Here is a 12,973-nt window from a genome sequence, read left to right as displayed (position 1 = left end):
TGGGCATTGCCTATAATATTGTTTTAGCTATATTTAACTATTTAAAGCATTATGTTGACCAGAATGGTTGGTGAACCTAACATTATTTTGTTACACAAAAGAGAGTAATCTAGATCTTAAACATTTAAAGAAACCTTGTAGGCTGGGCCATGATATTTGTTTTGCGAGGGTCGGCCTAATGATCACTAGGGGTCTGTTGTGGATGAGCCAGCCCAGTCCCACCACTCCCTTTCGGCGTATTTTTTCTTACAATCAATAAAACATTGGAAAATAATCGAAGGAACAAAGTATAGTATAAAATTGATTTATTGTGAACAGAGTATTCCCGACTCCCAAAATAAGATGATTTAAAAAAGAAAATGTATTAAAACATAACCCTAAAATAACCCAACTCAAAAAGAAATTCATTCTAAATTCGTGACCAAGTTCATCATGCAAGATGTCTCATTAGAAAAAAAGTATTAGCATGAAAAATACTTCAGACACCTGATAGGCAGCAGCTCAATGAAAAGTTTGAACCCCACCTATAAGCCAAGATCCATTTCAGCTCGCTTTAGCACTGATAAAACCCTTGCGTAATATTCTGGTTCTTTTTCTTTTATATCATCGAGTGTTCTCTGCTCATGTTCATCAGCCTGAATGCAATTTAAACCAAAGGACATTAGCAAGTATATCAAGAACAAATTCAGAAAAGAATCAAGGATGCCCAGTAACTAAATGAATACAGGAAAATTATATACAATACAATAATATAAAATAGGAATCTTACCTCTTTAAATCTTAGAAGAATTAAGTTACAAATTGACGCTGGTTTTGTCTTGTCCCATCTGGAAAGATATTACAGACATGAGGGTAAACAACTTAGAGAACCGATCATATTATCTTTCATACATAGAACTCCAAATTCTGTAGTTTAGGTAGTTCTTACCGAAGCATTTTTTACATAATATATGAACATTACCAAAATGTATTGATGTAAATAAGGTCAAGCTCATTTGGAACACAATTTATTTGAAATTCTCAACCAGATGGATAGAAACGAGATGTGATTCGCAAGCTATACGGGTCAGCAGGAGAAAGTTTCCAGCATTACCTCCCAAGTCAGGTTCGTCAATGGAAAGAAGAATAGATAGTCAAACACATCACTTGAGTTTCATAATGCGAAACATGCAGTTGATAAATTACAAACAGCCACAAAAAGATGTAGTAATTGAATCTCAAAGCACTTAGTATATTACTGGAATAGAATCTCAAAGCAATTCAAAAAAACCATTTGATGCCTGAACTTTTTTTAATAAAGAAAAATTAAGAGGTGTCTGCATTCCCAATTGATGCCGAATCTAAACCTATGATTGAGAATAACTGTCTGATATATTATGCATTTTCGAGAAAAAGGGAGCCGGAATGCCTGGATCCCACTAGTGAACTGAATGTTGGATCTAAATTAGATGTCATATGGTCATATATGAATGACCTATCTATTCTCCCGAAGAGAGGTTTGCTTTCAAACTCCAGTTCGAACAAGACAACTATGTCACACTATTGTGCAAAGAACACAAGTTCTTAGTCTGGCTCTCGAAATGGTCAATCAAATAAAGCGAGGAAATCCATCGATAATTACTTAAATGTGAATGAATGAAGTGCAATCTGACCTCACAAGCATTAACTCATTAACAGATCGCCACATTCCCCTTCCGACATCTTTCACTGATTCATCCTTTGCACTTCGCCCATGCCACAACTCTTTAACAATGTACATCACATCTTCAGTATCTACCTTAGTAAGTAGATTAAACAAATTATTAGAATATAATAAACAACCTATATCACGACCAGCTTAAAATCTTATCTCAACTTAAGACATCCAGGTCTCATAAAACATATATACGAACATGAAAATACTTTAGTAACTGTGATCCTTGATGCAGAAAAGAAATTAGTAAAAAAAGAGAACTGAATAATCCACAACATATTTTGTTCAAGTTAGCTATGACTTCCATAGCCTAGATGAAAATGCCAAAATCTGTGAGTTCCATATACTGATATACTCATATACAACACAAATATATTGTTGCTTAAATGCAGCTTTTCACTAATTGTCCAGAAAGCAGCACTACGTATGTTTTCAGCTGTGCTGCTTTTCGATTGTCTAAAGTCCATCTGTTTGTTGCTGCTGGACGAAAAAGGTCGAAATACACTATTATGGAATATGGAGATGTAGATGCCATGACCTAATAACTTTTTCAGCACCTGCGCGAAATAACTAACGACTGGTTTTTCTTTCTTATAAATACATGTCTTCCACTCTTATACACTTTCAACTCGCCCATGGGGAGACGATCCAGAGTTCGATTGTTTATTTAATTAAATTTTAGTACTATCTCAAACTACTTCATCTGAACCTATTTATCACAGAATAAAATGGTTAGGAAACAAGAATCAACTAGTAAAGCAAGCCCACAACTTTGAATACCTCAACTTGGATTGAAGTGCCATACACAATCTCCTCATGCTCGATGAGGCGCAGATGAAGAGTTCGATAATGATCTAAACCCAAATTCACTATTGGTTCTGTTTGAACTTGCAGCTCTGCCAAAGTTGTCAATACGTAGGAGGCCATCACTTGCCCAAAAATTGCAGGAACAGTTCCCATTACAGGTATAATCCGCACTCTGAAACCTGGTACTATCTGTTAGCAAGAATTCCAAGATAGAATGTCAAAGATCGCACCTTTTGGTTTGAACAACTTATCACAACTTTAGTTTCAACCTAGCCAAAGGGAGAAGACAAAATATTGAAATCACTTTAATACTAATGAAAAATGCCTTTGTAGAGAATGATGGAAGAAACTTCAAGGAAGTAATGCAGGAAATGGTTAGAATAGATTCGACACTTGTTGGATGCACAAAGTATTTCAAGTAGATAACTCGAAAATCGAAATATCTCGTATAATTCCCTTTTGTCAATAAATGTTATGATAATATCGAGCCTGGAGGCGTCATATTGATGTGATTCATGTGAATGAGAAAACCCAAGCTCATCATGCCAGGGTCAGCATCGGGCTGCCGCAGCTTTAATTACTTGTTCTATTTACTTTCGGTAATCTGGTGTTCAGTATTTCACAAGTATTAGATAAGTTTCAGACAGTTCCTTACTTAACTAGGGTTTCTATTTTAGATTAGGATTAGTTTCAACTTTCAATTAGTATTTAGGAGGAACAGCAGACTTATCAAGGATAAAAGCCTTTCTTGTACAGAAATCATGGACTTAAGCAAAGGAACACTATTTTATTGGAGCAGGAATATCCCTTCTGCGAAAACAAAACCTTATACTGATTTTGTTTGTGCAGCAAAGCACTTGTGTTGTAATTGCAAGTTTACACCTTTTTAGTTTTCTCGCAAACAATTGTTTCCCAGTTCCTATAAACTTTTGCACACTTTTCTTCTTTCAACATGATTCACTCGGAGCTTCAAAATAAAAAGTATTTAAGAGCCTAAGAGGTCACAACTTGTATTTCGGTGATCTTATGCCTTAAAGGAGCCAATCCAAAGTTCTCAATTGGACGAGGAGAAGTTCTAGGCCAAGAACCTTACTACTCCCAAAAGTTCAACTTCACCATGAAGTTCAATCTACGCAAGAGAGTGATTTTTGCTACCGAAAGTCCAAAGATCAGCAACTACAAAAGAGTTTCGGCAAACGTAGCAAATGAGCAAGCATCTGGTGCAACAAATTTAACCACATAAACCCAAACATAATATTTCTGAAACGAGGTATACAGTTGAAGGTGACGTTTGTCATGTCGTGATCAACAACAACATAAAAGGAAACCTAGAATCTGCAAGTTGGTGAAAGCTCTTGATTGCAAACAGCAGGACATAAAACAAAGGATACTTTGCGTACCATGACAATCTGCAGCTTACAATTTGAATTTGTTTCAGGTACAAAGATATGATTACTTGTAGTCTAGTGGACTTGGGTGTACGCCATATGGTGTTAGGAAGGCAATAGATGCTTGATCGAGGTGTTTTAATTTATGAAAGTGATGCTATTTATTAGTTAGGAGTCCGTATGGTAAAGAAAGAAAATGATCATATTAGAATCTCCTGAAGAACTGAATTCCGGACTTGCATAAACCAAAGCTACATTCAGATATTGTGGTAACTCGGAACATCCAACCTGCCTCAAGGCAATGTTAGAGGAAGGAAGGTTGTCACATCAAGGAGAATTGAACAGCACTGCAGAAACGGTAGGCTATCGTTCTTAACATGAGGAAATGATTCTACATATCGGTGGCTCATGGAGGTTGAAGTTAATCAAGATTTCACTTCCACCTTTTACATCCTTATTCCAACACAATCCTATAAACCACACATTAACTTTGAAGCTTATACAGTTATACTTTAAAATAGGTAGTTTGAAGTTATGTATGATAGTGCTAACAGACCTGATAATCTGAAGGATGTTCTTCTTCTCCACTAGCCCCTTTAAATGGAAGAAGCTTTACCTTTGGTTTTTCCAAAGAGAAAACTACAGGTATTCCGCTTTCAATACCATGATATTTTTTCAAGCGAGATCTTACCTGCACAAAGAAGAGGTCTGTATTAATACAATAAAGCAAATGATTGGCTCGATATGAACGACATATGAGGACAACTTCTGCATGAAATCTAAACATAAGTAGGCCTAAAGTTATATGTCCTTGGCATTGTTATTGTGAGCTGCAAGTATTGGTATTCGTTAGAAGGAGAATGTAGTAACCCCGTGTATGGCATGGAGCAACAAGCACAGGTCATCCACGATCCATCATTATATTAACCTGGATACAGGTAACGCTGATAACCTATGTGCAAAAGTAAAAGAAGTATAAGGTAAACAAACACGTAACAAATTCTAATTCAACCCATGTTTGGACCTTTTCCCACTAACCATGCTTGACATCTTGTTCACTAGATACTGATGAAGCATAGGCCGATAGGCGTCGAAAAAGAATTAGGTGTCCTTACAGAACTAACCTACATGAATCCCACTTCTTTACAAACTCCAGTTATTCGACGTGCCTTGGTTGGACCTACCAATGCAGCTCGGACAAAGATGACCGCAACGCTAGTTTGTTCACGCCTCATGACTAACCATGTACAACATCCACACATAATTTACGTTAAACTTGGCTCTCCACAAAATGTTGTTAAAATTTAAAGCATTAAAGCTTTTTGAAGCATCCAAGGTAATAAATCATGTGTTAGAGGCTTAGAGCATCTCTACTGCGGGTGTCTTACTCTTACATGGTTATCAGATTTTAAGATAGCAGGTGGAAGTGGTGTCTATAGCATTTCTCTAACTAAAACAGTATACAAGAATGTGTATAAGCCGGATGTTGGTTCCAGGCAGTAACAACAACTAAAAGAATACTCAGGAATCCAAAGCTATTACCAATAGATATAATCAAGAACAAAAGTTATATAAAATATAATTAAAGACAGAACTAGCACCGATCGAGATAGGGGGTCATTTGTTGATTCTTTCAAGTCAGCAATACGTATTCTTGTTGGATCAGCTCTAGCACCAGCACCTGTAGCAGAAAGGACTTTCAAACCCCTCCGCACACATGCAGCAAGAAGTGAAACCTGAAAATGCAACACATTAAGCACATATGCTTCAAAAGAGTACATTCTGAACAAAATCAATTTCTCAAATCAAGCTAATCTGAGATTTCAAATAGAAGTATCACTGGCTCGGGCAGTACCCAGAAAGTTTCTGGGTACTGTATACGAGCTGGCAGAAACGGGATATTCAGGATCTGTAAGAACTTCATAATTTGAAAAGAAGCTTTTGTATCATATTTTAACATTACCAAGCTCCAACCAAGGTAATAGAAAAATGTGCACTTCTACAGTTATTTCCTTTATTTCATGGTAGAACTCCTCAAGCTGCCTCTTGCAGTAGACTTGGCAAAACCTACAAAATTAATTAACATAACCCTGGGATTTGGGGAACCACTCATATATCGTGTTGTGTTGTAGTCACTGAAGTGGACATGATTAATTTTCCAGCACATTACATGGAACAAAATTAAGGATTGGTAAAAAAAAATGATATACGATTTCCATCCCAACTAACTATTGCAATCGAAACGCATATTCTGTAAAAGCTATCTTGATAGTTCGGATTGTTCTCATTAGAAATCAAACACCTAAATTTTAAATTATAGATTCAATAACACAACCAGAACCATGACAGAATTATTCTATTGAGATTTTCTCTTGTGATCCAAAACAACCAGAAATTGCAAACTTTTAGCCTAAGAAGTAAAATGTCGTGAAGACCAATACAAAAGAAAGGTGTCATGTATAAGAACCTACAAACAAAGATGTCATGTTATATCAAACCAGCAACTATTACACCCAGCTTTCCACACCAAAGTATAAATGGAGATTAAACACAAAGGTGTCAATTCTACGAGAAAATAGGTGTGAAGCTGTATGCTTCTAGGAAAATCACTAATATCACTGCCTCACTGGTAGAAAAATCATTTATGCCAAATTTGAATAAAACTGAAAGCAGTAGTTACCTTTGTGTCAATATTATCAATGCAATCCAATACAAAATCAGGCTGGCCTGAAAGAATATCGTCCTCCGATGATGCATCATATAGTTGTACCCTGGCATCTATTTGACATTCCGGAAAAATCTTTGAAAAATGGTTCTTGAGGCACAATGCTTTTGGGATCCCAACATCTTCCCTTGTTGCTACAGCATGTCGATTCAGTGACGAAAGTGATACCTTCTCGATGAGACAACGAAAGAATAGTAGTTATAACTTTCATCAAGAATTTGTTCTTCTTATGTATGCACTACCGATTAAGCCGATGGGATTGACTTGAGTAAAGCTATCTTGTAATCCTTAACTCTGACCGAGCTGAGGCAATCCAATTAGCCAATCCCAACTGACCCTTTTACATACATATATGAGCTAAACAAGATGAAAAAGCATTAATTTATTTAAAGAAGCAGCATTTATAACGTAATATAGCATAGTACTTATTAATGAAGTGAATACCTGGTCGAAATCCACTAGGAGCAACCTGCCAACCCCTGATCTCAATAGCATACAAGCAGCATGACTCCCAACTCCTCCAAGACCGATTACAACAACAAAAGATCCAGTGACCTTCCGCTGGGACTCCAGGCCAAAAAATTGGATGTTCCTATTACAGTAAACATAATATGTTTCAAGAACAATTATCTACTTAACTTATTCAAGTAATCTTAAGCTGTAAATAGTCTTCCATGAAATGAAAGGTTGTATTAATAAATTAAATCTGCAATATCAAGCAAGGGTAGACCTCAAAATTTATCCACATTGAAAGAAATAAAAGCATTCAATCACATTTATAGTTACCTACTAAGGTGTTCAGAGACTATTTCATCCTTTAGAAGGTCCAAACCCACATTGCCTTCTCCACCAGCATGCAATCCATTTTCATCTAGTCTAGATATGTTGCCTTTACTATTGATGGCAGTTGCTTTAGTAATGCATTGCTTGGGAATTTTTCTGCATATGTGAAGATGATAAGGCAGAATTTTAGTATACCCTAGAATTCTTAAATTAGACTTAACAATTTGAATAGATACAGAGAGAGAGAGAGAGAGAGAGAGAGAGAGAGAGAGAGAGAGAGAGAGAGAGACTTGGAGAGAAGCTTTAGAAGAGCAACAGAAGAGACGGAACCCAGTACAGCTCCAGCTCCAAGCAAAGCTAAGCATTTGATTTTCTCCACCATTTCTTTGATTTTTTGTGTCCAGCCTCCGATTGTCGTGGCCTAGCTGAACAAACTACACTTAACGGTGTTCTTTTGTTTCTTACAATCAGTCCTCGAATAGCGAAAGAGTCCTTTAGCCGAGAGTTAGAACGATCACTGAAGCAAACAGTTAACCTAAGGTTTTCTAAATCCTAGGATGTCAAACTGAAAGAAGAAGAAGAAGAAGAAGAGAAACCCTAGGGTTTAGAGAGTGTACTTTAAATCAACTCAATAACCCATGTTTGTTATGTGATTAAGATGTTTCATCCAAAGTTCCACATTGCTTGTAACCTTAAAACAAATCTTCCCCATTTATTGAGTCAACCATAATTTTGCAAAATAATACATAATTTTGCCTATCTTAAGTTTTTTTTTTTGTTCCAAGGCCTATCTTAAGTTTTTTTTTTTTTTTTTTTTGAAGAGGCCTATCTTAAGTTTTTTTTTTTTTGATGAAGGAGCCTATCTTAAGTTGATAAAGAAATAAACTCTTTTTCGGACAGCTTGATGGTCACTTTTTTTTTGATGAGATTGATGGTTACTTATATATGTGAATCATAAATAAAGAAGAACACATTATGAAGGGTTAAGATTGACGCCGACGATTAAATAGAAATAGGGAGATTTTAAAAGGCCTTCCCGTTTTTGTTAAAAGGCCTCCCCATGGTTTCGTTGACTTAGTAAAAGACATTTGACTTAGCTTGGTTAAAGGACCCCCCTCTTTGAATGGGTGAAAAAAACCCCCTTTAAAGGTCTATTTCACCCACATTTTCTCTCCATCATTTGACCACGCCACATCATCATCTTCTCCGGCAGGGTCGCCGGCCGGCCAAACTTCCGGCCGGCGACCTTCAAATTTTTTTTTTTTTTATTCTCTCTCTCTCTCTAAAAAAAAAAAATTTTATTTTTTTTTAGAGAGAGAGAGAAGAGAGAGAATAAAAAAAAAAAAAAAAAATTGAAGGTCGCCGGCCGGAAGTTTGGCCGGCCGGCGACCCTGCCGGAGAAGATGATGATGTGGCGCGGTCAACATCACCGGTCCTGGGTTAAGTTTGACCTAACGGCGTTAACTTTGCCGTTAGGTCAAATATTGATGAAGGAGGTGCTCTTTTGTAGAGGGGGCCCTATAACCAAATTGGTTATAATGGGGGGCGCTTTTAGCGGGGAGGCCTTCTAACAAAAACGGGGGGGCCTTTTAAAATTTCCCATAGAAATATTACATAATCTGATTTCATATTCAAGGCAGTTAATTAAAAAACAACATACAAAAACATCACAACTATGAAAAAGAGTGGTCCACCACCCTTTGGTATAATGGTTGGACACCCCTCTTAAGACCATGAGGTCGTGGGATCGAGTCTCGATGGAAGCAGTTGTCATCAAAATTTATCCTATGTAATGTAGGCTATGAATAATGTAATAATTTGTCGGGCTTTAGGCCTCTTTCATTCTCAGTTTAAATTAGACGATTATACCTTGTAACGACTAACGTAGACCGTAGTCGAATTCTCAAAAAAAAAAAAAAAGGAAAAAAAACTATGAAAAAGAGTGAGGGAAGTTATCATGTAGGTAAATCGATAGGTAATCAAATAAGTAATGGAAGCCAAGATGAGTTATATAGTGCCTATTACTATGCCATATTGTAGTTCAACTAAGTTTTTAGAATTTTATCCTTTCATTTTTAGTTTGTTTCCATAACCAAGAAATGCGGAGACTCAATTGAGATCTTAAGATAATGTGGAAGCATTTAGTTTTAAGATGTCTCAACTAGAAACTCTATTTTTGAGATATCTTTTGAGTATCTTAAGTATCCTAGTCACCAAATTTAATTTTAAAATCAATAGAAAGTCTTTATTTCTCAACTATTTTTTTCTATTAAATGTATGTGTGACATGTGTAGAGTTTTTTAGAGTGTTGCATTGGAGAATGACTTGAATTAGAGACACTCAAGTTCTCCATATAGAAAAGAGAAAATCACAATTGAGACTCGACACATAAGTCAATTAGAGTTTTTTTTGAGTTTTGCTTTGGAGATGCTCTTATAGGGAAAAAATCTAGAGAGTTTAACTTCCTGCCAAACCTTTTAAAAATCTATAAACGTATTCTCTCAAAAAATTCTGTAAACGTATTTTTATTTTAATAAACTTCTTCTCAATTTCATAAACATATTGGTTATAGAAACTTCCTCTTAATTCAAAAAAAAAAAAAGAAACTGCCTCTTAAGTCTCTCTTAATTCAAGCTCATGGCCGTTTGACCTTCCAACATTATCTCACAAATCTATTTTACAACTAGATTCTCCTCCATTTAAGGAGTAGGATAAACCAAATATCTATAATAATTCTTTTAGTTACTATACTACCAAATATCTTTCCATTTCTCTCTCTACTTTCTTAGTTTCTCTCTTTTGTTTTCTACTTTTTTTTTTGTTGAATTATGAAATATCATTAAACGGTAAGAGTATTATTACAATACATATTAACTAAGAACCAAGGAACATTATTCAAGGACTTCGATCTATTTTTCTCGCGAGCCCATTTACTAATTTGTCGGTTTGAGTATAAAACATTATCTTCGTATGATTGAATTTGACACTGTCGAAGCTATTTTTTAACTCTCTGATTTTCTAGGTGTGGATCTTAGATTGTCACTGAATCTTGTGTCTCGGATTATTGAGGTGAAGAATAAGGTTGATGTTGTCACTTTCTAATATGATAAGCTTGTGATTGTTTTCCACCGCCCAAGAGAGACCATAAGGAATAACTATAGCTTCATTTTCTTCGCTGGTTCGAGCTCGAGTCACCGTTACTTTAGCAGTCACAAAAGATGAGTTATCATTGTGTACTATTAGGCTAGTGCCTATGATATCTGTAATGTTAGTAAATGAAGCATCAACGTTGATTTTTAGGAAAGGTGCTATCGGGGATTGCCACTTCTCCATGATAGGAGGGGGAGGTTTTTCAAGAACTTTATTGGTTTTTGGAAATGCTAAAATCATGTTAATCACCTTACTAGTGGAATTGATTGTAAGTAGGAAGCAATGATCGCATCTAGTTTTTCGTATATGTCGTAGAATGGTAACAAAGTGGATATCATTGGATGTTTAGCTGCTTTGGTTCTCATCCTGGCAAGACAAAATCCATTCTATTAGAGATACAATGTTAGTCAATATAATGTTAAAGTGAAACCAAATATTTTTTGCAAAAGGGCAATGTAGAAGTGCATGTTCGATCGTTTCTTGTTCAGGGCAATTAGGGCAGACATAAGAATTACCTATATATTTACCTATACGATCGCGAACTAGGAGGGTTTTCGTGCAAATTTTCCAAATGAAAAGATGAATGCGAGGAATCGTGGGAAGAGTCCATATGAAGTTCCAGTTGATCGGAGAAGGGGTTTGAGGGTTATTGTTGAGTTTGAGGGTTATTGTTGATACATAGATTTGACCGAGAAGGTACCAGATTCGGTGAAAGTCCCAGATTCGGTGAAAGTCCATTTCATTTGGTCGTTGCCTTCATTATGAAGAAGAATAGCTTTGATTAGGTTTTGAGTATGATCGTGGAAATTAGCTCTGAGAGTGTCTTCATTCCAATGTCCATTAGTGATGAGTTGAGAAACTTTGACTAGGTTCGGGTTATTAGAGTTAGGAACGGGAGAAGTGTTGTCAGGGATCCAATTATCCGTCCAAATGTTAATATTATTTCCCGTGTGTACTTCCCAGGTGATGAGATTATCAATTTGGTTATAATGCTTCCGGAGGACCTTCCAGTTCAAAGAGTGGTGAGATTTAGCCGGACCCGGGTAGGCAGAGTTGGGATAATATTTGGCTTTCAAGATTTGGACCCAAAGGATATCTGGGTCGGATTTTCTTTAAAGTTACCTTGAAATTTACTTGAAAATTGAAGAAGATGTGAAAACCGTGATGGTGTACCCTTGAAAATTATAGAGTGAGAAAGTAGGGAGCTCGATTAAAGATCTTTTAATGAAAACTGTGATGATGCGAAGAAGATGAAGATGATGAATGAAGAAGATGAAGGTGATGAAGATGCTGAACGAGATTTTCTTTCCTTTTAGTTTAGGATTTCTATTTTGAGAAAACAAATTTTAGAGAGAGAAGATGAACTTCTAACCACGTAGGAAAAGAGAGTGAAAAGGAGAGAAAAAATATGGAAAATTTTTTGTTGGGACTGATTTTGAAAAAGGGTTGGACCTCTATATTATAAGGTTATAAAGGGTATTAGAAAGGAATATATATATCATAGGGATTTGTGTTTTGTATGGAGATGGGAACATTTGGACTAGATTTCCACTATAATTATTATTTTGTCTTAAAAATCTATATTAATATTATGGTGGACTAAATGTGGGTTTAAGTGTTGTTTTTCGGATTACAAGCCAAAAAATTATAAGCTTATACCTCCCAAACTTAACGCCAAGAACTGAGATTACATCTCCTAAACTTATCTCCAAAAGTTAAGATTATACCTCCTAAACTTAATTGTAATGGCGAAAATTACACCTCGTAAACATATCTGGAAGAACTGTAATTAGAATTGTTTGTGCCCACCAAACACGAGTTGTACTCTTCGTAAAGAAAAACAATACCAACATGGCTGGGATCTTTTAAATGTGGCAAGAGATAAGCTCGAGTTCATTTGTGCTAGACAAGTAATGGCTATTTCTTTAGTCATGACTAAGCAACTTGTGTTGGGCGTGCCTCACTTTTTAACAAGAATCAAATGGGAGTAGGGCAGTGTTAGCATCGTCTTAGAACATCTCAAGTGTAACACTCGATCATAGAATCTCTTAGTGCCACATAAGATTTCAAAGTTTTTTCCTAAAAACCTCGTGAAGGTAAAATTCAATTTGAATCTCTCTAAGATATGTTGTAGTAGGAAAATAGAGATAATTTAAGTTGACACTAAATATAGAATTTGAATCTCGTTAATTGTCCAACTCATTATCTTTAGGGCTATTTCCCAAATGGCCCCCAACTTTGTGACCAGCTTCCTGCCTGGCCCCCTACTTTAGCAATAATTCCTGTATGGCCCCCTTTTTCCCGTTATCTTTAACATTCCGTTACTCTCTCTCTTCCATCTCGTTTTCTCTCTCTGCCACATCATCTTAGCACGACACATCATCATCTTCTCCGACAGGGGTCGCCGGCTGGCCAAAATTTCCGACC

The 12,973-nt window shown here is 36.1% G+C and overlaps 1 protein-coding gene across 1 annotated transcript; it reads right to left on the bottom strand.

Moving 5' to 3' along the window:
• Positions 1–276: 276 nt before the first annotated feature.
• Positions 277–8,132, bottom strand: LOC147552012 (NAD(P)-binding Rossmann-fold superfamily protein). The gene is made up of 10 exons (XM_086666613.1): positions 7,687–8,132; positions 7,400–7,552; positions 7,058–7,205; positions 6,569–6,781; positions 5,490–5,624; positions 4,445–4,579; positions 2,474–2,689; positions 1,653–1,777; positions 770–827; positions 277–635 (listed from the first exon to the last, which is right to left on the bottom strand). Exons 1-10 carry the CDS (start codon positions 7,776–7,778, stop codon positions 525–527), a joined length of 1,386 nt encoding a protein of 461 aa, XP_086522739.1. The 5' UTR covers positions 7,779–8,132; the 3' UTR covers positions 277–524.
• Between the last annotated feature and the right edge of the window lie 4,841 nt (positions 8,133–12,973).

The sequence above is a fragment of the Eschscholzia californica genome, unplaced genomic scaffold, assembly GCF_041429995.1.
Source record: "Eschscholzia californica isolate CP2 unplaced genomic scaffold, dmEscCali1.0.p SCAF_3, whole genome shotgun sequence".
Taxonomy (NCBI): Eukaryota; Viridiplantae; Streptophyta; class Magnoliopsida; order Ranunculales; family Papaveraceae; genus Eschscholzia; species Eschscholzia californica.
The sequence above is the reverse complement of the archived record's forward strand: the minus strand, read 5'-3'. Positions and strand labels throughout refer to the sequence as shown.

Excerpts from the sequence above, each read along its gene's own strand:
- LOC147552012 (XM_086666613.1), bottom strand. The coding sequence starts at position 7,778 with ATGGTGGAGAAAATCAAATGCTTAGCTTTGCTTGGAGCTGGAGCTGTA. Across the intron at positions 7,553-7,686 it reads CTTCTAAAGCTTCTCTCCAA|AAAAATTCCCAAGCAATGCA; the intron begins GTCTCTCTCTCT and ends TCACATATGCAG. Across the intron at positions 828-1,652 it reads AATGAGTTAATGCTTGTGAG|ATGGGACAAGACAAAACCAG; the intron begins GTCAGATTGCAC and ends ATATCTTTCCAG.